Raw genomic sequence first — 25,613 nt, 5'->3', positions numbered from 1 at the left:
CCTAAGCTTTTCAAAGTTCAAACTGATTCAAATCTATATGAACTAAACCAACACACAAAAAATAATGGAGAAACTGGTAACAGGTTGATATACAAGTGTCACTTATCTTTTATTGAGGCTAAATTGCACTTAGTCTAACTACAAAATTTTGAAATGCCATGTCAATCACTTTTATTTCTTACGGTAAAATTTCTTCATCTAAAAAGAATAAATATAAAACCAAAAAATGTAATTTGTAGTCAAAGTAAAACTTAGAGGAAGGGGGGGGTGAAATCTTTCCTTGAGGTGGTGGCACAATAATTATTACTGGGTCCAAGTATCCTAATCTCTCGGAAGTCAATCACATCATGGTATCTCATTATGATGCAAGTCACTTCTTATTGACAATACCAAATAAAACTCACAATTAGCTTCACTCAACTGAAGTATTTAAAACTTTCAAAATCAACAAACCACAAACTGGTTCAATTAATAGATTACTTATGAAATTACAAGATGATACCTGCAGATATAAAAAAATAGATATGGCATATAAATATAATTACAACTCATCTCAAAAATTTAAGAGCTGGGAATATTATATCACTTTACTATGTAATACCTGTCAGAATAATCTCAATTTTACAGTTTGATACCAAAGATAAATAATAGAATGGTTTAATGTATGATGTGATAATTTTATGATTTATAATAGTTAATATCTAAAAATAATAATCAGTAAAAACCTGGGACGTAATTTTGTAATGAATAATGTTCAACTTCTCAAAATAATAACCTTTGAAAACCCAATGTAATAAAAATAATATTTAGACACTTGGGACGATGAGTTTAACACCTGTGAATATCCATAGTCTCAAAACAAAGTTACTCATAAGTCAATGTGAACATTTCTAATATTCCTCACAAGAAAATTATTAAAACTTCATCACTGAGTAAACTTTAGACACAGATATAACGTAGAATGAGAACAGTTTCTTCTAGATTGTACTTTATTACCGAAACTGTCGTAGCTAATATAGTTCTACATAAGAGGTTCAGAGAGAAATACAACTGTGAAACATGATCGAGTCATTACTTTTTATAATAAGTTGAATTAATTTATCATCATTTGCAAACTATTTAATAAACAGTTCAAGATTTATACCTTGATATCATTACAACAGGAAGTATATTTATGGTTTAGGAGACAAATTATTTTTGTGAATATTTTACGTAGTAATCTTTCAAAGGTTTTTTAATTACAAACTTGTTACAAACTATAATGAACTTGACATTCAAGTAAAATGTTACAAATATTTAATTTTAAAATGCAGTGAAAATACAAACACTCATCTCTTTAATTTCATATTCAGGTTCCAAACTTTTTCTGTTTAAGCAATGGAGGAAGTTTGTCTAAGATCTGAGAAGGTGTTATCTCAACAGCAACAAATTCATCATTTTCCAAGTTGTTGAATGATAACAAGTGCTGCATTAAAAAAAAAAAAGTTTTATTTTGATGCATAAACTTTTGAAGATATTAGATATTGTAACTTCAGTAAAAGTACTGTTGTACAAGAAACAATCATTGTTTAGTATGGTGGGCACATTTTGATTCAGTGAGTTATAATGACTAATTAAATATTAGTACTTTTTCCACAAATTAGTAATGTATTAAATTCAAATAATCAAGTGAAACATATGTAAATTATTTTGCAACATAAATATCTAAAATTCCCCAATTTAGTATGACAAAATTAATAAGTCATACAATAGTGTCATATTACATTTATAAATGAAGAGCACAGAACTGTTTTGACAATTTGATATCAACGATGTAATACAAACAGGTCCATTTCATAGAATGTTACTGGGTAACACTGACTTACTAAATAAAGAGTAGGGCACTGACGAGCATCACTGACTTACTAAACAAACAGAGCACTGACGAGCATCACTGACTTACTAAACAAACAGTAGAGCACTGACGAGCATCACTGACTTACTAAACAAACAGTAGAGCACTGACGAGCATCACTGACTTACTAAACAAACAGTAGAGCACTGACGAGCATCACTGACTTACTAAACAAACAGTAGAGCACTGACGAGCATCACTGACTTACTAAACAAACAGTAGAGCACTGACGAGCATCACTGACTTACTAAACAAACAGTAGAGCACTGACGAGCATCACTGACTTACTAAACAAACAGTAGAGCACTGACGAGCATCACTGACTTACTAAACAAACAGTAGAGCACTGACGAGCATCACTGACTTACTAAACAAACAGAGCACTGACGAGCATCACTGACTTACTAAACAAACAGAGCACTGACGAGCATCACTGACTTACTAAACAAACAGAGCACTGACGAGCATCACTGACTTACTAAACAAACAGTAGAGCAGTGACGAGCATCACTGACTAACTAAACAAACAGTAGAACACTGACGAGCATCACTGACTTACTAAACAAACAGAGCACTGACGAGCATCACTGACTTACTAAACAAACAGAGCACTGACGAGCATCACTGACTTACTAAACAAACAGAGCACTGACGAGCATCACTGACTTACTAAACAAACAGAGCACTGACGAGCATCACTGACTTACTAAACAAACAGTAGAGCACTGACGAGCATCACTGACTTACTAAACAAACAGTAGAGCACTGACGAGCATCACTGACTTACTAAACAAACAGTAGAGCACTGACGAGCATCACTGACTTACTAAACAAACAGTAGAGCACTGACGAGCATCACTGACTTACTAAACAAACAGTAGAGCACTGACGAGCATCACTGACTAACTAAACAAACAGTAGAGAACAAACGAGCATCATTGACTTACTAAACAAACAGTAGAGTACTGAGGAGCATCACTGAATTACTAAACAAACAGTAGAACACTGACAAGCATCACTAACATACTTAATGGTGGAATACAGTATTACTGTCTTACTAACATAACTCCCACATAGTACGAATGCACAGATACAAACACGTAAGAGAATGAACAATTTGAGCTGGTAACCTAAAAATGATTACATATAATGTGTATATGTGTACTTATAGATATGTAAATATACACAGAGTGTGGTGGATAAAATAACGAAAACACTTATATGTTGCTAATCACACAAAGCACCATGAAATCTAAGTCACAGATGTGTGTGTGTCTCCCTTTTAAAATATCCATATATACATCATTTTTCTCTCTCTTTCTTCTCTTATAAGGTGTATATATTATAAATATTATTTTTAAAACATATATGTATAAATATTAGCCATTCTTGAAACAGTTTAGTTTTAAACCTTATGGTTTCTAGAAACGATAAAAAAAAATAAGTAATATACACATTCTAACTGGCAGATTTAGAATATGTCAGAAGAAATGGTATCTTAAGTGACTTAAACTAGAAAACTTTAAATACAATAAGGATCAGTAGCAGGTACATTATACAGGATGACAACTCTGAATTAATTACACAGAAATGAGTGTCAGACATTTGTGCAAGATATGGAGTGCTACTTGTGATTTCAGACATAGTAGAAAAAATTGTCAACTATTACATGAAGACCAGGATGACGACATGTTACCTTACACATGCTAAATATGTTGTAATTTGAGTGAGAAAGATACTGCACCTATTCAAAAATGTAAAGTTGTTACTGGGTGGGTCTCTATACAAAAGGAAATCATTTATTCACCAACTCTGGCTTCAAACAATCATCACATCTGAGATCCAACACCACCAAAGATACTTAGAAGGATTCTTGTTCAGGTATGGTGTACTACTATGCTAAAATCTTCCACTTTATCATTACCACTGATGGTACTGAGGGTAGTTCTCAATGAGAAGTGGTGTTCTTCTTTATTGAAACCTTCTACACTTTGTTGCTGCATCAACCCAGAAAGTACTAAGGATGGTTCTCATTGTGTAATGCTGTACTGAAACCTTCTACACTTTGTTGCTTCAACACCCCAGAAGATAGTAAGGATGGTTCTTATTGTGTAATGCTGTACTGAAACCTTCTAACTTTGTTGCTGCATCAACCCAGAAAGTACTAAGGATGGTTCTTATTGTGTAATGCTGTACTGAAACCTTCTACACTTTGTTGCTTCAACACCCCAGAAGATAGTAAGGATGGTTCTTATTGTGTAATGCTGTACTGAAACCTTCTAACTTTGTTGCTGCATCAACCCAGAAAGTACTAAGGATGGTTCTTATTGTGTAATGCTGTACTGAAACCTTCTAACTTTGTTGCTGCATCAACCCAGAAAGTACTAAGGATGGTTCTTATTGTGTAATGCTGTACTGAAACCTTCTAACTTTGTTGCTTCAACACCCCAGAAGATAGTAAGGATGGTTCTTATTGTGTAATGCTGTACTGAAACCTTCTAACTTTGTTGCTGCATCAACCCAGAAAGTACTAAGGATGGTTCTTATTGTGTAATGCTGTACTGAAACCTTCTAACTTTGTTGCTTCAACACCCCAGAAGATAGTAAGGATGGTTCTTATTGTGTAATGCTGTACTGAAACCTTCTAACTTTGTTGCTGCATCAACCCAGAAAGTACTAAGGATGGTTCTTATTGTGTAATGCTGTACTGAAACCTTCTAACTTTGTTGCTTCAACACCCCAGAAGATAGTAAGGATGGTTCTTATTGTGTAATGCTGTACTGAAACCTTCTACACTTTGTTGCTGCATCAAACCAGAAAGTACTAAGGATGGTTCTCATTGTGTAATGCTATACTGTACCTTCTACACTTTGTTGCTTCAACACCCCAGAAGATAGTAAGGATGGTTCTTATTGTGTAATGCTGTACTGAAACCTTCTAACTTTGTTGCTGCATCAACCCAGAAAGTACTAAGGATGGTTCTTATTGTGTAATGCTGTACTGAAACCTTCTAACTTTGTTGCTTCAACACCCCAGAAGATAGTAAGAATGGTTCTTATTGTGTAATGCTGTACTGAAACCTTCTAACTTTGTTGCTGCATCAACCCAGAAAGTACTAAGGATGGTTCTCATTGTGTAATGCTGTACTGAAACCTTCTACACTTTGTTGCTGCATCAACCCAGAAAGTACTAAGGATGGTTCTCATTGTGTAATGCTGTACTGAAACCTTCTACACTTTGTTGCTTCAACACCCCAGAAGATAGTAAGGATGGTTCTCATTGTGTAATGCTGTACTGAAACCTTCTACACTTTGTTGCTTCAACACCCCAGAAGATAGTAAGGATGGTTCTCATTGTGTAATGCTGTACTGAAACCTTCCACACTTTGTTGCTTCAACACCCCAGAAGATAGTAAGGATGGTTCTTATTGTGTAATGCTTTATTGAATCCTTCTGCATTTCTCTTTGCTTCATTATAAACAATTTTTGAAGACTTATAGTGGTTTCAGACCTTAATACGTTTTTAATACAAGTGTTTTTACTTTCTTTTAAAATCCTGTGGGCATTACATACCATGCAACGTGTTTGATTTGTTGAATTTTGTGCGAAAATACTCCAGGGCTTCGTTTAGTAGCTGTACATAACTTTGAAATAACAGAGGGAAGGCATCTAGAGTTAATGGACTACATTTTATCAACAAATATGAAAATTAAACATTAAATTATAACGCCCCATGGCTAAAAGGGCAAGCATGCTTGGTGATACAGTTTGAACCTAGAACTTATAGCTTGAGAATCAAGTACTCTAATCACCAGGATATGGTAGAACATAATGTTAATGAGATATATCAAACTGTATTCAAATCTTTAGGTACCATGTAACTGGATAGAAAATCAAGGAATTTCTCTGTTTATTTAATATTGATATTTTGTATAAATAATAAGGAACTTCACGTACCTTAAACTTTGTGCATTTACGAACAAGCTTATTGACCCTTCCTTTAACCTCTGGTGATATCTGATGGTTGATGTCCTTTTCATGTACAGAGCATGTTTGTTTTGTGTGTTTTTCAACCAGCTGTAAGATTTAATTTAGTTTTTTCATTTAAAATTTTAATATGAAATTCTTTGAACAAAATCAAGGGTTACTGACTGGAAAAATTATTATTATTTAATTATACATAGAGTTAATGCTATATCAACTAAATATGAAAAAACTTTTCTTGAGTTAACATAAATAAATACTGAAGAATTTCACTGATTAATAAAAAAATTAAATTTCCATGTATTCACATACACATTTCTGACTCTACTACAGACTAAAAATTTGGCACACACATTAATTTAAATGAAATCTTATAATTTAACTATTTTGACCCACAAATGGAATATATGTGGTCACATTAAAATTACTGTTTTTATTCAAATCACACTATCTCTTTGTGTTTTAAGGATGAACAGATGGGCTGGTTAGACTTGTGGGATCAGACTAGTAGAAGAAAGGAGCTTTTGGAAATGAATGCTATTTACATTTAAACAGAGAAAGGTTTGGCTTGTCTGGAAAAGCTATTAACTCAGTTGTACAAGAAAATGTATACTAGCATTACACAGTGGTGAGAGCCAGGATTTAAATGCAAAATAAATAAGGTGTACAGAAATGTTTAGCCTAGAAAACAAGTATAGAAGTAGTTCTAAGGATAGGCTTAATTGTTACAATTGTAATGCTACAAGTATGAGAAAGAAAATAGGTGACTTTAGGGTATTTTTTGGAATGGAGGATTTAAATATAATGAGAATAACTGTTTTTGATAACATAAATTTCTTTGGAATACAGGGTTAAAGGTTTTTTAATAAGGATACAGTATTAAAGAGTAAGAGTGGCTTTAAATATAAAATGTGAGTTACATCCTGTTTAATTCAGGATAATAAATATAAAAGCAAGGAGATTGATTCAATTTGGGTTTCTGTTAATAGATATAAAAGGAAAAGGCTTTTAGTGGGAATTTGTTTTAGACCACAAAATATTTATAAAATTAGTGGAAAACTTTACAGTGAGATTAAGATTTAATGTCGTCATAATTATGGGTAATTTTAATTTCAGGCATACAGATCAGGAAATGTTAAGAGTCAAATCATCAGGAAGAAATATTTATGGAAACTGTTCAGGATGGATTTCTTCACCAAGGAATCCACTAGAAACAATGCTATTTTACATTTATTGTTAACTTTAATTACAGAAATGATTGAGATGGTTGAAACAGAAGAACATCTAAGTGCAAGTGATCACTATCCTATTATATTTGATGTTTTGCTATCTACGAAGATAAGGAATAATGATATTTTGATTACAAGTTTCAAAAAAACAAATTCTGAAGGGATATGAAAAAATTATCTGTTGTGAATGGGCAGCTGAGTTATTTCTAGAGATTGATCAGATGTGGAAAATATTTCAATATTCATGGTAAACATTTTCCTCATTAAAAGAAAAGAGTGGTTCCAAGTAAAGAAACAGGTTAGCTCAATGTGAATACAGCAGAGGAAAAAAACAATCATTACAAATTTAAGAAATTTAAGTTAACTGGTATGACAGGAGATTTAGAAGATCAAAAAAGTTGATCAAACAGGAAAGTAGGACAAGGCTTAAACACTTGATATGTGAGTTACCACTTACTACTGTTGTTTGTAAGTCCTCGATGTTGATGCGTTATACTTTTTCATACTTAACAGCAACGATAATAGAACTACGAGATACAAATATAATTTTTGTTAAGTTAGGAGTCATGTTCAGCTGAGATAGTTTTATTTTTCTAATAGGGTGGTTGGTCTTTGGAATTGGTTGTCTTTAGTGGATGTAATAAATTTGTGTGAGTTTAAGAGAAAACCCGATAACTATATGAACAAGAAATGGCTAAAAGTTGTTATGGTTATAACAAGTACATGAGCACTAAAGGTTGTTAAGGTTTTAACAACTACATGAGCACTAAAAGTTGTTAGGGTTATAGCAAGTACATGAGCACTAAAGGTTGTTAAGGTTTTAACAACTACATGAGCACTAAAAGTTGTTATGGTTATAACAAGTACATGAGCACTAAAATTGTTAAGGTTTTAACAACTACATGAGCACTGAAGGTTGTTAGGGCTATAGAAAGTACATGAGCACTAAAAGTTGTTAAGGTTTTAACAACTACGTGAGCACTAAAAGTTGTTAAGGTTTTAACAACTACGTGAGCACTAAACGTTGTTAAGGTTTTAACAACTACATGAGCACTAAACGTTGTTAAGGTTTTAACAACTATATGAACACTAAAATTTGTTAAGGTTATAACAGGTACATGAACACTAAAATTTGAGGATCTATTGCCCATGTTTACTGATAAAACTATTCAATTGGTTTGTCACAAGGTTTAGCTCAGGGCATCAGAAGGTCCAACGACACAAACAGGAGGTTTACTACTTCTATACTTGTACAGAATATTTGCATATTTCTATGAAGATTCTTTCTTTATAAAGTATACAAATGTAATTTTGAACAATCTTCAACCACAACTTCTATTTTTCACTTTTTCTAAGTTTTATTTTTTAATTAATGATGTTCCTCAATTCTTTTTTGACATGTTTTAAATACTAATGTTACAAACTGATAACTTTAAAAGCAAAATTAAAAAAAGAAAAAATGAGTGATGAAATTTTAACCAGCAAAATATATTTTCTAAACGTGTTGAACATAGTGTATTTTTCTTACTTGATTTAACTTGTTCAGAATACCAGTTACAGATATCATGAAATATAATACAATTGTTCTTGCCAGATCAAAATGTATTGTTCTTCAAAATAAAGACTAAATTATCATCATGAGGAATTATGAAATATTTAAATTTAATAAATAATTTATTTAATATGATTGTTCCAGGACAAGGATTAAATGGTCATCATGAACAATGATAAGTTGTTTGTACATATTAAACCTTTTATTTAATATGACTGGTCTAGGACAAGGATTAAATGGTCATCATGAACAATGATAAGTTGTTTGTACATATTAAACCTTTTATTTAATATGATTGTTCTAGGACAAGGATTAAATGGTCATCATGAACAATGATAAGTTGTTTGTACATATTAAACCTTTTATTTAATATGATTGTTCTAGGACAAGGATTAAATGGTCATCATGAACAATGATAAGTTGTTTGTACATATTAAACCTTTTATTTAATATGATTGTTCTAGGACAAGGATTAAATGGTCATCATGAACAATGATAAGTTGTTTGTACATATGATTATTCATTATGATAGTTCAACCCTTGTCCTAGACCAATCATAATGAATAATCATGGGTTCTTTGTGTCTAGAAAATAATGTATTTACCATACATGATTTGTCCAATAGAAAGACTGAACTGTCATCATGAAGGATGATGAGACTTTTGTTGTTAGGATCAAAGGATACTTCTGTGATGGGAGAATAACGTGATAGTCTTAACGACACTCGATCTTTCTGCAATTGTCGCATCCATGCTGTGTACTCCTGTTTCTCCAGACTATACTCCACCAACTAATAATAATAACCATAAAGTATTAAAATACTTGTTTTACTAAAGATAAATTATTTTTACAGAAACCAAAGTCACCTTACTCAAGCAATAAGTTATTAAGGTAGATTAACCCTTATTAAAGACAATAACATTCACATTGAATCAGCAGATGCACTACAGTATTTACGTCATTACATAAATTTAGGGTGTAAGTGGGATTAGATAGCTGACTCACTTATAGGAATTTTTACATAGATCTTAGATGATATATAAAGGCCAGTAGTAGTTCTTAGTGAATGTTCCAGCTTGTTTACATTATAAACAATAACGTAGGAGAATCATCTGAAATAAGTCTTGTCATTAAAAATGATATCTTTATATAGATTAACTGTAAAATTCCACTTTCAGAATGTAAAATTATTTGACTTGTTCATCCTTTGCTATGCAACTCTTAAATGAAGATAAAATTCAATTGAATATCCTCTAAATGCCAATCAATTTACTATTAATAATATTTAGTTAGTTTCTTAGCAATATGCAAATTTAATAATAAATACAAAAATTTACATATCCACAGAGAGACATTTCTTAGTACTCTTATATATTTTCTCTCACAATACATTAAAATACCACAGTTTTTCTTTACCCTTTGATCACTGTAAATCACTACAATATTCTTCATCAATGAGTTCACTCCTAGGGCAGTAGGTGGACACACATAGTGAGGGAGGGAGTACAGAAACTAGAAGGAAAAGTGTTGATTACTGTCTCATCACTGGTGGTCTCACACACAGTTATTCACAAACTTGTTTTTATGACAAATCAAAACAAATTGTACAACTCCTTTTTCAGAATAAAATAAAATTACTTATTTCTCTGATATGTACAAGAACTCAAACTACGGATTTCAAAATTTTTACTTTGTGCTCTAAGTATTTACACGTAATAATAAAGAATACATTAACATTTTAACCAGTATCAATGACTTGACACACGTAAATACAATACCTTATATTCCTTAAGATTATATACATTTATATAACCAGCAATGTTTGCTGTCACTAGATGGCGTCCACTTGTGGTAATAGTCATGATGTGTATTACTGATGAGTTATGTTCTGTAAAGACAATAGTTTATGCATTTATTACTGCTTTCCAAACTTCTATTGTTTTAATTCATTTCTATAAGTTTTCAAAACTATAGTATAATGTACATTTGTTTTATCATTTCTTAAAAAAGTGATAACTATTACTTAGTTTTATTAAAATGTTCTTTAGCTACAACAGATTGTTGCTAATGGTGAGCAGTAAAATGAAATATTGCATTTTGATTTATTTATAACAGAATACTTAATGCAGCCTGGGATATCATTAGCTATGCTTTAGTTAATGTTAAAATACACCAACAATTAACATGGCTAAACAGCACAAGAGTGTACGTATGCTTCAGTTAATATTAAAATGAACCAATAATTAACATGGCTAAACAGCACAAGAGTGTATGTATGCTTCAGTTAACGTTAAAATACACCAATAATTATCGTTGCTAAACAGCACAAGTCTGTAGGTATGCTTCAGTTAATGTTAAAATACACCAATAATTAACATGGCTAAACAGCACAAGTCTGTAGGTATGCTTCAGTTAATATTAAAATACACCATTAATTAACATGGCTAAACAGCACAAGTCTGTAGGAATGCTTCAGTTAATATTAAAATACACCATTAATTAACATGGCTAAACAGCACAAGTCTGTAGGTATGCTTCAGTTAATGTTAAAATACACCAATAATTAACATGGCTAAACAGCACAAGTCTGCAAGTATGCTTCAGTTAATGTGAAAATACACCAATAATTAACATGGCTAAACAGCACAAGTCTGTAGGAATGCTTCAGTTAATATTAAAATACACCATTAATTAACATCGCTAAACAGCACAAGTCTGTAGGTATGCTTCAGTTAATGTTAAAATACACCAATAATTAACATGGCTAAACAGCACAAGTCTGCAAGTATGCTTCAGTTAATGTGAAAATACACCAATAATTAACATGGCTAAACAGCACAAGTCTAAGTATGCTTCAGTTAATGTTGAAATGCACCAATAATTTACATGGCTAAACAGCACAAGTCTGTAAGTATGCTTTAGTTAATCTTAAAATACACCAATAATTAACATGGCTAAACAGCACAAGTCTGTAGGTATGCTTCAGTTAATGTTAAAATACACCAATAATTAACATGGCTAAACAGCACAAGTCTGTAGGTATGCTTCAGTTAATGTTAAAATACACCAATAATTAACATGGCTAAACAGCACAAGTCTGTAGGAATGCTTCAGTTAATGTTAAAATACACCAATAATTAACATGGCTAAACAGCACAAGTCTGTAGGTATGTTTCAGTTAATGTTAAAATACACCAATAATTAACATGGCTAAACAGCACAAGTCTGTAGGTATGCTTCAGTTAATGTTAAAATGCACAAATAATTAACATGGCTAAACAGCACAAGTCTGTAGGTATGCTTCAGTTAATGTTAAAATACACCAATAATTTACATGGCTAAACAGCACAAGTCTGTAAGTATGCTTCAGTTAATGTTAAAATACACCAACAATTAACATAGCTAAACAGCACAAGAGTGTACGTATGCTTCAGTTAATATTAAAATGAACCAATAATTAACATGGCTAAACAGCACAAGTCTGTAGGTATGCTTCAGTTAATGTTAAAATACACCAATAATTAACATGGCTAAACAGCACAAGAGTGTACGTATGCTTCAGTTAATGTTAAAATACACCAATAATTAACATGGCTAAACAGCACAAGTCTATAGGTTCTGACATTAAGAAAAAGGGAAGAAACACAATCCTCTGTCACTTTTCCAGGTGTGAGATGCAATTCTTAATTTTCTCTCAACTTTTAACTAATTTCTTTTTAAATTCCTCAACTTTCTTCAGGTTTGTGGGTTCCCTGTGTAAGAATAATTACTCTGTACATGCAAATACAGAAGTCTTTCACCAAACCTTTAGCTACAGGCATAGAGTGACACATGATAGATTCAGTATGATGCAGTTCTAGAACTTGCAGAGAGCCTTCTTGGGTTGCAGCGACCAAGATATCTCCATCTGGACCAAATACTAATTGATGTGCTGGCAGACACATACTGGGCAAAGAACGGATTTTCTTTAAAGATGGAGAATTGGGTTCCTCCTAGAGTGAACCACACAGGTTTAATCTAAATATTACTAATTCTTTTGAGAATAAAATACTAGATCACAAAACACTGTGCAGGATAGTGGATCAAATCAAGACTTAATACAGAAATTAAAGTTTATTTATCAAACATTATTAAAAATTGATGTATAAGACATTAAAGCACAAAACTATTATTATACTATACTGGATAAATTGTTTTATATACTTCCTTTTTTTGCAAACTTAGGACTTTCACTGAATACAGACAATTTTTATTATATTAGTAATTAACAATGGATGTTTATAATACAGTTAGAATATGCTAAAACCTAACATTGTCATAGATCATAAGTACAAATTAAAATATAATCAAACTTAAGGTGAAGGTTTCCACACTCATTCAGTGGATAAACAGGATAGATCTAAATACCTACTAAACATATTCTAAAGAGTCTTAGCTGTTCCGTTGTAGAATACGCAAGCCATTTAGCAGTCGATGATATTGCACAACATACAAGAATGTCACTTTCCTTTATCTTTAACTCAATTAGTTTCTTTACGTTTGATGACAACGGAAGCACATCCCCATCTTCTCCTAAGATGCAAATAATACAAAAACATCACTATAGCATTAGGTTTTAGAAATAATTGTGTTGTTCCTGCTCAGAAAGTATGTTTCGAACATACAAGTTCATTTAGGATGATTTAAAAAGTTCATTCACCTACAGTACTTTGTAAATAATTCTTCAAACTGCTAGCATAAACCTTCACCAAGTCATTGCTGGTTAAAAGTTGTTGCACAATTTTATATCATGGAAAATTCATGGTTGTTGTAATTACACTACCAATAACTTTATGACAAATAACCTATATAGTACTAGCCACATCATTAACACAAACACCAGTATTATTTACAATATTAACCCTTTCTGTTGTGCTATTTACTTGTCATTATCATTTATATTACTATTTCCTGTAGTATTACACAATTAATGGCCCTTTATCAACCCCAACATCCTGATGTGTAATTAACTTACTACTTTATCCCAACATCCTGATGTTCAATTAACTTACTACTTTACCCCAACATCCTGACGTGTAATTAACTTACTACTTTACCCTAACATCCTGACGTGTAATTAACTTACTACTTTATCCCAACACCCTGATGTGTAATTAACTTACTACTTTACCCCAACATCCTGATGTGTAATTAACTTACTACTTTATCCCAACATCCTGACGTGTAATTAACTTACTACTTTACCCCAACATCCTGATGTGTAATTAACTTACTACTTTATCCCAACATCCTGATGTGATATTAACTTACTACTTTATCCCAACATCCTGATGTGTAATTAACTTACTACTTTATCCCAACATCCTGATGTGATATTAACTTACTACTTTACCCCAACATCCTGATGTGTAATTAACTTACTACTTTACCCTAACATCCTGACGTGTAATTAACTTACTACTTTATCCCAACATCCTGATGTGTAATTAACTTATTACTTTATCCCAACATCCTGATGTGTAATTAACTTACAACTTTACCCCTTTCTATTGTTGAACATTCCGAGTCCTAGTTAATCAACTAATTTCCCCAATACTTAAAATCCTGTTAATTAATGTTAAAATTTTCCTACACTGAAAATGTATTTCTAATAGTTTTTGATGTCCTCTCAAGTAACAGCAAAAGCATTCTTGTACTGCCCTCTATATGCACAAGTATTTGCCTACTGGTAGCCTTTATACTCCCACCTATTCTCATGTTTTCACAAGAGGCAGCTGCATCATAAAAAGAAGCATGCATCATCTCTCCACATATAGGAGTGCAACACAACTCCTATATGAAGGGACCCCTGGTGTAGAGTCACAAGGATGCAACAGACCACATTGGGGAGTTCTATCTCAATCAATGCCAATTGTACCACGATATGAATAAGAAGCCCTTAGCAGAAGAACGGTACTCTACCATTCACATTGGTCACAGGAACTAGAAGGGAAAAAAACTCTTCCAAAACAGGAGGATCAACATGTGGAAAGTACCATATTGGAATCATAATTTTCTCCCTTAATTAACATACCAGATCATTAGGCATAGTTCTATGTCTCATCTGACCTCCATAATTACCAGTTTCTCCTATTGTTTCATCTAACTTCTAAACTCAAATTTAACATACTATATTTTTGGTGTAACAATTATAAGAAACGTACCAAGTTCTCTTGTGCCATTACACATTCATAGCTGTAACAAAGTTATTAATTCCTCCTGTATCATTTAATCTTCCTACTTTGTAAGAAGCAAAACAGATTATGTCACTTAACCCCACTACTACCAACAAAAATAACATTTCATGTTTTATAATTTAAAAAAAATTGAATTTTTTGCTCTTAAAAAAACAGTTGTGTTAAACACACAAAGACACAGTTTTAAGTTAAATAAAATGTTTACATTATATTCTTTTTCTATCCGTGTCCTTAGAGGAGCAGTAAGTTCCTCGAGTAATTCAGTAAGATAATTTTAATTAATTTACCATTTTCTCCTGTTGTGTCCCCTAACCTCCAAAGTTCCAGTTTACGTGAATACTGAAGGAGTATGCATCTGGCTGCATGAGCTATGTGGGTCAGCTGAGACTAGGATAAATAAACAATGTCCAGTAAATGAATCAAAATGGTAGCAATATAGAATGTCAACTTACTGAACTTGTTGAGGCATCAAATAAATAATGGGACATAAATCAGGTTTTACTGTAAGATTACACAGTGGTTACAGCACAGGCTTATTAAACAGGTAGTAATTGTATACTGAACTGATTGGGTTAATTAGAGTTTCTGCTTAAGAGTAAGTAATCTCTCTTTTATATGGAAGCTTTGTTAACCAGTGGTTTTACTGTTTTGCTATTTATTAGTTAAAGTATCCTGTAAATTACAAACAACTGTATATCCTACTTCAAAAATCATACCTGCATACATAAGATTTACTTTTAAACCAGGATGTCATCCACATACATTTCTTTAGATAAAGAGACAGACTATTTCCAGAAAAAAAAAAAAAATATAGTTCATGGATTTATTCACCCTTCCTATAAGTAAAGTTATATCAGATCCATGATACGCTTGCTGTGTACAAGTGAAAAATGTGCAAGTTAAGAACGTTGAATAAATTAAGCATATTAGAGCACCTCTTGGTTGAGTGTGAAATGGTGTCCAAATTATTTTAGAATCTTACCTAAAGCAGATAACTGAACAGTCTCATTACAAAGGACAAGTTATTCATACATAGGGTTATGTTAACTAAGTCAATTTAACTTATGTTACTTATGTTATCAAAATAAGCTAATATTTATGTCTAGTTATTTCTTTATAGTCTTATCATATAAAAACTAATGATAACCAACACATTTTTGTTTAAGATACTGAAGCAACTCCTGCAGACAAGATAGGCAACGTATGAAATATTTATCTGATTATATAATACTACAGCATAAAAGTTCCTCGATTATGTAACACTAGAGCATAAAACTTCCTCGATTATGTAATACTAGAGCATAAAACTTCCTCGAATATGTAATACTACAGCATAAAACTTCCTCGAATATGTAATACTTCAGCATAAAACTTCCTTGAATATGTAATACTACAGCATAAAACTTCCTCGATTATGTAATACTACAGCATAAACCTTCCTTGATTAGATAATACTACAGCATAAAACTTTCTTGATTATATAATTCTACAGCATAAAACTTCCTTGATTATATAATACTACAGCATAACCATTCCTTGATTAGATAATACTACAGCATAAAACTTCCTTGATTATATAATACTACAGCATAACCATTCCTTGATTAGATAATACTACAGCATAAAACTTCCTTGATTATATAATACTATAGCATAACCATTCCTTGATTATATAATACTACAGCATAAAACTTCCTTGATTATATAATATTACAGCATAAAACTTCCTTGATTATATAATACTACAGCATAAGACTTCCTTGATTATATAATACTACAGTATAAAACTTCCTTGAGGTCTATTTCTTGAAAAATGTTCAGCAAGCAATAAAGATTCAACTTGGAAGGAAAGCGTTTGAATAAAATTAATCAACTTACATTTTATATGACAGAAATGTGACATTCTTAACATTGGTTACCAGATTTTCACCTATCTTAAATATTAATTTCAAAAAATTGCTTTCTCTCACTTTAGTACCTGACAACAGACTGAAAATGATATACACTTTTTTCCTGAGCTTCTTCATGTAAAAAGACAAAAAGTAGGGACTAGTTTAGAATTATATTCTATTATTCTTTAACTCAGTGAAGCTTCAAAATATTCAAGGCAGGAGTTTTTTACAATGAAACAAATATTGTTTTGTAATTAAACTGAAAATACATATTTAAATTAAGATGTGAATACAATACATAAAACTAATGAATAAAAAGCATAATAAACTTTGATAGTTCTGCAGGGCCTGTGATAGGCAGAAATAAAATTACTTTGCAAAATATATGTTTAAATATACAGTAGTTTTTCTTTTAGGATTACACTTCATTTCCACATAACTTTACCCTTGCAATTATTGGTAAAAAAAATCTATTGTTTTTTTCCAGTTGCAGAGAAAAAATATTTACATTTTACTTCAGCTAAAAATGCCATTTAACTTGTAGTAACACTAGCTTAGGAAATCAGTAAAGAAGTTTACTGAAAGACTTATCACAGTAACACTAGCTTAGGAAATCAGTAAAGAAGTTTACTGAAAGACTTATCATAGTGACACTAGCTTGAGAAACCAGTAAAGAAGTTTACTGAAAGACTTATCATAGTAACACTAGCTTGAGAAATCAGTAAAGAAGTTTACTGAAAGACTTATCATAGTAACACTAGCTTGAGAAATCAGTAAAGAAGTTTACTGAAAGACTTATCATAGTAACACTAGCTTAGGAAATCAGTAAAGAAGTTTACTGAAAGACTTATAGTAACACTAGCTTGAGAAATCAGTAAAGAAGTTTACTGAAAGACTTATCACAGTAACACTAGCTTAGGAAATCAGTAAAGAAGTTTACTGAAAGACTTATAGTAACACTAGCTTGAGAAATCAGTAAAGAAGTTTACTGAAAGACTTATCATATTAACACTAGCTGGAGAAATCAGTAAAGAAGTTTACTGAAAGACTTATCATAGTGACACTAGCTTGAGAAACCAGTAAAGAAGTTTACTGAAAGACTTATCATAGTAACACTAGCTTGAGAAATCAGTAAAGAAGTTTACTGAAAGACTTATCATAGTAACACTAGCTTGAGAAATCAGTAAAGAAGTTTACTGAAAGACTTATCATAGTAACACTAGCTTAGGAAATCAGTAAAGAAGTTTACTGAAAGACTTATAGTAACACTAGCTTGAGAAATCAGTAAAGAAGTTTACTGAAAGACTTATCACAGTAACACTAGCTTAGAAATCAGTAAAGAAGTTTACTGAAAGACTTATAGTAACACTAGCTTGAGAAATCAGTAAAGAAGTTTACTGAAAGACTTATCATATTAACACTAGCTGGAGAAATCAGTAAAGAAGTTTACTGAAAGACTTATCATAGTAACACTAGCTTGAGAAATCAGTAAATAAGTTTACTGAAAGACATATCATAGTAACACTAGCTTGAGAAATCAGTAAAAAGTTTACTGAAAGACTTATCATACTAACACTAGCTTGAGAAATCAGTAAAGAAGTTTACTGAAAGACTTATAGTAACACTAGCTTAGAAATCAGTAAAGAAGTTTACTGAAAGACTTATAGTAACACTAGCTTGAGAAATCAGTAAAGAAGTTTACTGAAAGACTTATCATAGTAACACTAGCTTGAGAAATCAGTAAAGAAGTTTACTGAAAGACTTATCATAGTAACACTAGCTTGAGAAATCAGTAAAGAAGTTTACTGAAAGACTTATAGTAACACTAGCTTGAGAAATCAGTAAAGAAGTTTACTGAAAGACTTATAGTAACACTAGCTTGAGAAATCAGTAAAGAAGTTTACTGAAAGACTTATAGTAACACTAGCTTAGGAAATCAGTAAAGAAGTTTACTGAAAGACTTATCATAGTAACACTAGCTTGAGAACTCAGTAAAAAGTTTACTGAAAGACTTATAGTAACACTAACTTGAGAAATCAGTAAAGAAGTTTACTGAAAGACTTATAGTAACACTAGCTTGAGAAATCAGTAAAGAAGTTTACTGAAAGACTTATCATACTAACACTAGCTTGAGAAATCAGTAAAGAAGTTTACTGAAAGACTTATAGTAACACTAGCTTAGGAAATCAGTAAAGAAGTTTACTGAAAGACTTATAGTAACACTAGCTTGAGAAATCAGTAAAGAAGTTTACTGAAAGACTTATCATAGTAACACTAGCTTGAGAAATCAGTAAAGAAGTTTACTGAAAGACTTATCATATTAACACTAGCTTGAGAAATCAGTAAAGAAGTTTACTGAAAGACTTATCATAGTAACACTAGCTTGAGAAATCAGTAAAGAAGTTTACTGAAAGACTTATCATAGTAACACTAGCTTGAGAAATCAGTAAAAGTTTACTGAAAGACTTATAGTAACACTAGCTTGAGAAATCAGTAAAGAAGTTTACTGAAAGACTTATAGTAACACTAGCTTGAGAAATCAGTAAAGAAGTTTACTGAAAGACTTATAGTAACACTAGCTTAGGAAATCAGTAAAGAAGTTTACTGAAAGACTTATCATAGTAACACTAGCTTGAGAAATCAGTAAAAAGTTTACTGAAAGACTTATAGTAACACTAACTTGAGAAATCAGTAAAGAAGTTTACTGAAAGACTTATAGTAACACTAGCTTGAGAAATCAGTAAAAAGTTTACTGAAAGACTTATAGTAACACTAGCTTAGGAAATCAGTAAAGAAGTTTACTGAAAGACTTATAGTAACACTAGCTTGAGAAATCAGTAAAGAAGTTTACTGAAAGACTTATAGTAACACTAGCTTAGGAAATCAGTAAAGAAGTTAACTAAAAGACTTATCAACACAAACAAGATTAGATAACAATAAATTTAAGGCTAATAAAACGTAAGTCTGTACCTACCTGAATAAATGGAGGATACTTCAAACATATCTTTGGTGGATATTTACTAAGGACCAAGTTTGTATCTACACCTACAAATTCAAACAAAGTTTCATTTGATTAAAAGTATTTATACTGCTAGCGACAGCTTGATAATAAAAATTCATTTATTTTGTATGTGAGTTAGTATAACATGACTGACTTGCACACTACAAAATGGCAAATTACACTTTATTAAAAGAAAAAGAATACTTTAACAAAATATAGTAGAAAGAAACATCCTTACAATTTACAGCTGAATATGAAGATAATAGACTGAAATTCTTAACTACTGTGCATTTTGAGATTCATTAAAGATGTCATTTGTACAATGGCATTACATTTACTTAGGTCTTATTAAAATATGTTCCTTTGTGTGAGTAAACAGTCATCGACCAGTAAAAACTATGTATTTTTCCAAAGAGCAAAGATACGCAAATTTGTGAACTACATCCTTAAATTGGAAAAAGTTTATTCTTCAAAAACTAGATTTCAGACACAAAATTTGTATTTGTTTATATACTCTAATTACAAGTCACTGATTAATTTCCTGAATGTTATATGTACAAAGTGTATTGTTGCTTTTTATTCACTGCAGTCATCGGAGGTGCTTACCTTTACAGTCATGGAGGTGTTATGTGATGGTCAATCCAAGTATTTGTTAATAAAAGAGTTGAAAGTGGGTTATGTTAACTAGCTGCCTTCCTTTTAAACTATCACTTCTAAATTAGGGATGGCAAATGCAGATAGCCCTAAAGTAGGCTTTACACTTATGATGCAAATGTTTTCTTGTGAAGTATTCAGTAGACAAGCTTTTTAAAAATATTAACAATAAATATAGATCTCAATATGTTATTTGAAACCCTAATTGTCACTGAGTTACCCAAGTTTCAGGGAATTCCATTTATCTTAATTCTGTATGAAATAACAGCCTCATTGCTACATATTCTTCAAACTTCATACAAAATATATCCAATTGGGTAAATAAAGGGCAATTATAAATACTATATAGGGTGGTAAACCGTGACTCATGAGTCACATGCAACTCTCAACATATAATGTGCGGCTCGCAGACGTTTGTTGGATGAGCTCCTTTTTTCATCACAATTAATATAAAATTAAATAAAAAATTTCAAGCTTTATAATTATTTACCGGGTATAAACTGAGAACCCAGTGGATTAAAACATAACTTTAATGTTAATGGTGAGTAAATATATTGAAGAATTTAAATAAATATAATGAAGAGTTTAAATCCTAATTTTAATCCTAGATTTGAGTCAGAGATTAAAGAAATTTTGGATCGGCAACTATTACAGAGGAATTATGCTAGAGAATCAGTAATCGTACAAGCCGGTGCTGACAATGATAGTTTTAATGGGTGTGACTTGCAATCGCATAATTGTGGCATGTGTTGCTGGCAGTGAAATTAGCAGAGTGTTAGTGCAATATTGGGTGCTAAAAAGTTTGCTTGCTTTGTACATTTTGGAGCTCAGTGTTTCTTTTCACTTTACTTTTTTTAGAAATGTCTGTGAAAATTTTATGAAGGAAGATGGTGTCATCAGATTGTAAGAAGTAAAAGTATGAAGATGAAAACAGAAATTTTAAAGATGGGAGGAATATTTTGTATTCACCATTAAAGGAGATAAACCTTTGTGTCTTATCTGTAATGTGTTACTCGGTCATTACAAGAAGGTAAACCTTTGTATCTTATCTGTAATGTGTTACTCAGTCATTACAAGAAGGTAAACCTTTGTGTCTTATCTGTAACGTGTTACTCAGTCATTACAAGAAGGTAAACCTTTGTGTCTTATCTGTCATGTGTTACTCAGTCATTACAAAGCCAGTAACATGAAATGCCACTATGAAAGAACTTACAAAAACTTTTCGTCTGATTATCCACCTAAATCAGAATTACAGAAAAACAAGTTAACTCTGTTAAAATCATCACTAAATAGCCAGCAGACACTGTTGAAAACATTCAGTAAGGAAGTTGATACAATGACTGAAGCTAATTTTGTTATATCATGGAATATTGCTTGTGCATGTCACCCATATTCTGATGGTGCATTTGTTAAGAACAATATAGCTGAAGTTGTTGCAGTGTTAGATCCAAATAACACAAAACTTCAGTGACTAACAGCACAAACGCCAGCTTCACGTCACACTACAGAGAGAGACGTATCTCCCAGATCAGCGTTGATGTTGCAGGCAAAATGCAAAATAGTTTAAAGAATTCTCTTGCATTCAGTTCAGCCCTTGACAAATCTAGACGTACAAGACAACCCATAACTGGTGTTACTTGTTCATTATGTTTCCTCTGATGTAAGTGTAAAAGAAGAAATGTTGGTCTTAGTGACACTAAAAAAAACAACTCGTGGTGTTGACATTAAAAATGCGCTTCACAGAGTCTTAACATATGCTGATATTCCACTGGATAAACTGGTCAGTGTTACAACAGATGGAGCACCAGCAGTAGGGGGGAAAAATGAAGGATTAATTACACTTATGAAAAATGATCCCAGATTTCTGGAGCTTCTCCCTGTTCATTGCATTACTCATCATGAACATCTGGCAGCCAGGTACTTCAAGTATGAATGTGTTACGAAATTTGTTTTTGAAATTTTCAATTTCATACGTTTAAATGGAAAGACCCACCGACAGTTCAAAAATTTTATTGAAGAACTGGAGCTTGAAGATAAACCCAGTGATGTCTACTGCATTGTAAGATGGCTGTCAACCAGCAGTGTCTCAAATAGGTTTGTGGATCTGTTGAAGCCTATTACTACTTTTCTTGAAGGAAAGAAAATATTCTATCCTCAACATGTAAATGATGAATGGATGCAAGGTCTAATGTTTCTTACTGATATAATGAATCATATACAAACTCACAACTTGGCACTCCAGGGGAAGGATAAGATTATTTCTAACCTTACTCAGACAATTTTCAATTTTCAGAATAAAATAAGAATTTTTTTAGAGAGACATATTGTGAATAAACCTGAATTACTTTCCCAATCTCAAAAGGAGAGTAAACACATTCCTTGATACTGAAATAAAAAATCCATAAATTGGAAGAATACAAAGATAAATTACAAGGACTGCTTGATAATACTCTACACAGGTTTGAGGACTTGCAGAAGCCCTGCTTCACCTTTCTTGTAAATCCATTCATGGTTGATGTGTTCAATGATGGTTGTCCAATTCTCGAACCTTTGGTTACAGAATCATCTGTTGTGGAAAATGGAACTAATAGGACTACAGGAGGACCTGGGTCTAAAGATGATCCATAAATCCCATTCTATGACTGAGTTCTGTAGAAGTAAGTTCCAGATAGAAAATATCCTGAGCTGAAGAAAACCAATGTGCAACTCATCTCAATTTTCAGCACAACATACTGCTGTGAATCACTGTACACTGTAATGAAGTTTGTGAAGTCGAAGCATCGTGCAATCCTTATAAACCAACACCTGATGGAGCTAATTCGTACAGCTTTGACAACATATCAGCCAAAATTTCAATGACTCACAACCAAGATGGAAACTCACAAGATTTATACTAGCAGTGACTAGCCTGATAATTGTATCAATTATTGGTTTGTGTCAGAAAAATATTATGACAAGACTAAAATTTTGTAAGGTGGTATCTGATTAAAATAACTTTAATTTTATTGTTCTACATATTTTCCTTTATTTTGACCAGATACTTACAAAGACAAATATCATTAAAAATATCTGTTTTTAACCCTTTTATTTTTATTTTTGGTTGTCTCATTTAATGTCATTGAAATGCAAATTTTCATATTTTTCTTAGATGTTCCTCAGTTCATAACTGTATTAAATATGCTCAATATAGTTTAAACAATAATCAGCCAGGATTTTAAAAACATTTGGTATATATATGTATGTACTTTGTGATTATTGAAATACAAATTAACAGTTTAAAAACTACATACATGAATAAATATTATTACGTACATGTATTTCTTAATATTTATATAAAATTCATGTAACAATAAAAATGTGTGTGAATATTTGTTTATGCTTTATGGCTCTCAAACATCTGAAGTTTATCGTATGTGGTGGGTTTTATGTTAAGCAAGTTTGGCTACCCCTGTAATAGATAGTTTAGCACTGTAATAAGCCCAGTTTCATCCTTTTGAATTCCTTTGTCCATAGTTACAAATTATGGGTGAAAATAGAGAAATCAATGATATATTGGACTTCATTTTTGAGCTACTTGTGTTGTGCTTACCACAGATATAAAAACCAAGTTTTTAGTGTTATGAGCTTTCAGGCTTACTGCTTTTCCACTGAAGGGTGATTGGGGTTTATATATTTAATTTTTTGAGGTAAACTGACAGAACAGTTATTTCTTTGGGAACAATAAACTTTAGAATTTTAAAAGTGATCTTTGGTTTTGTATATCACAAATAATATTGTTAAAAATGCTGTTATTTGAATTTATTAAGTAAACTAAATTTCTTCCTGTAACAAATTGCAAATTATTAAATTCATTACCAAATTGACTTTCACTTCATTACAGTTGGTATTCTAATGACATTTTTACCAGTCTTAAAATCTTCCAAATCTTTTAATGATTATATATCTGAAAAACAAAAATTCACATTCTACTGTAAGTAAATGTTGAATATAAACCTAAATAACTGTTTCTGGATAATCTGGTTCATAATCAGTAACATCACTGTACCCCCCCCCAATCTTTACTACTATGTTCTTTACCCCTCCCTCCTCTTTCAGCTTGAGTCTCAAAACTTTTATTACTAAAGTATCTACTAAACATATAGTAGGACTTAGGACTAATATATAACATAATATAATATAATATAACATATAATAGGACTTAGTAGAGCACCACTACATTTCCAGTAAAGAACTTGGACTTAAATTCACTTTTCTGAAGTAACAATCACAATCTGATTTTACTAGACCCAATCATCCATTGAAGGTTGTAGCTATCAACTAAATAGTTAACATAATGGTAGCACATTACTAGGAAACAAGAAGACAAACTTGCATAACGGTGAGCTTACACTTCATTGGATTGAGGTATTAGAAAGAGCCTCTATTATTTTGTGTTTGGTACCTTCTTTCATTACAAGACTTCACATTGTTAGTTTACTATATTAACTCAGGACTAACCTAAACCTAAGCTGGTTGAACCTCATGAGATATTACTGGGATTATCACAAACAAGGTCACCCAACTGATAAATCATTATAAGTAAGGACTGTAAGTTAGAGTTGCTATAACTGAGTTAGAATAATGATTATTTAAGACTCATTATGTTGGTAGCTTGTTTTAATCATAATGTAATGATAACTTTAGCACAACATGTTATTATCACCATTTCATATTTACAGTTTTAATATTAATTCAAGGCATGACAATAAGTTTAATTATATTACTTAGCCCCTGTCTGATGATTTGGAAAATGAACAATAAATTTAGCCAGGTCAGATAATGATATTGAGATGGATCTTATGGAAAAAGTTTACCATTTCTTCATTAGGTTGAACAAAACTATCCATAGCATTTATGTCAATATTATTTGGCAACATAAATATATAGCTTTTGTATATTTTTTTGCTAAAGGCAATTACTTAACATTTGCTCACTTTTACACAAACAAACTTAGTTTTAAAAATATAACTAACATTCGTACTGTCAGTTGCAATGTCCTTATTATTTTATAAATAGAGACAAAATAATGAAGTTACAATTACACGTTCTCATATATTACAATCAGGTTTTATCGAAAGCACTTAACCAACCTCCAGTAACAAGAAACTCGCCAGCAACAGCCAGTGATCGTTA

The 25,613-nt window shown here is 31.6% G+C and overlaps 1 protein-coding gene across 1 annotated transcript; it reads right to left on the bottom strand.

The window, feature by feature from the left end:
• Positions 1–84: 84 nt before the first annotated feature.
• Positions 85–25,605, bottom strand: LOC143231725 (U3 small nucleolar RNA-associated protein 4 homolog). Its single transcript, XM_076466342.1, has 9 exons — positions 25,571–25,605; positions 19,761–19,831; positions 15,182–15,281; positions 13,066–13,230; positions 10,437–10,546; positions 10,075–10,170; positions 9,263–9,448; positions 5,851–5,970; positions 85–1,465 (listed from the first exon to the last, which is right to left on the bottom strand). The coding sequence occupies exons 5-9, from the start codon at positions 10,518–10,520 to the stop codon at positions 1,349–1,351; spliced, it is 603 nt and encodes a 200-aa protein (XP_076322457.1). The 5' UTR covers positions 10,521–10,546; positions 13,066–13,230; positions 15,182–15,281; positions 19,761–19,831; positions 25,571–25,605; the 3' UTR covers positions 85–1,348.
• Between the last annotated feature and the right edge of the window lie 8 nt (positions 25,606–25,613).

The sequence above is a fragment of the Tachypleus tridentatus genome, chromosome 11 (genome assembly GCF_004210375.1).
Source record: "Tachypleus tridentatus isolate NWPU-2018 chromosome 11, ASM421037v1, whole genome shotgun sequence".
Taxonomy (NCBI): domain Eukaryota; kingdom Metazoa; phylum Arthropoda; class Merostomata; order Xiphosura; family Limulidae; genus Tachypleus; species Tachypleus tridentatus.
The sequence above is the reverse complement of the archived record's forward strand: the minus strand, read 5'-3'. Positions and strand labels throughout refer to the sequence as shown.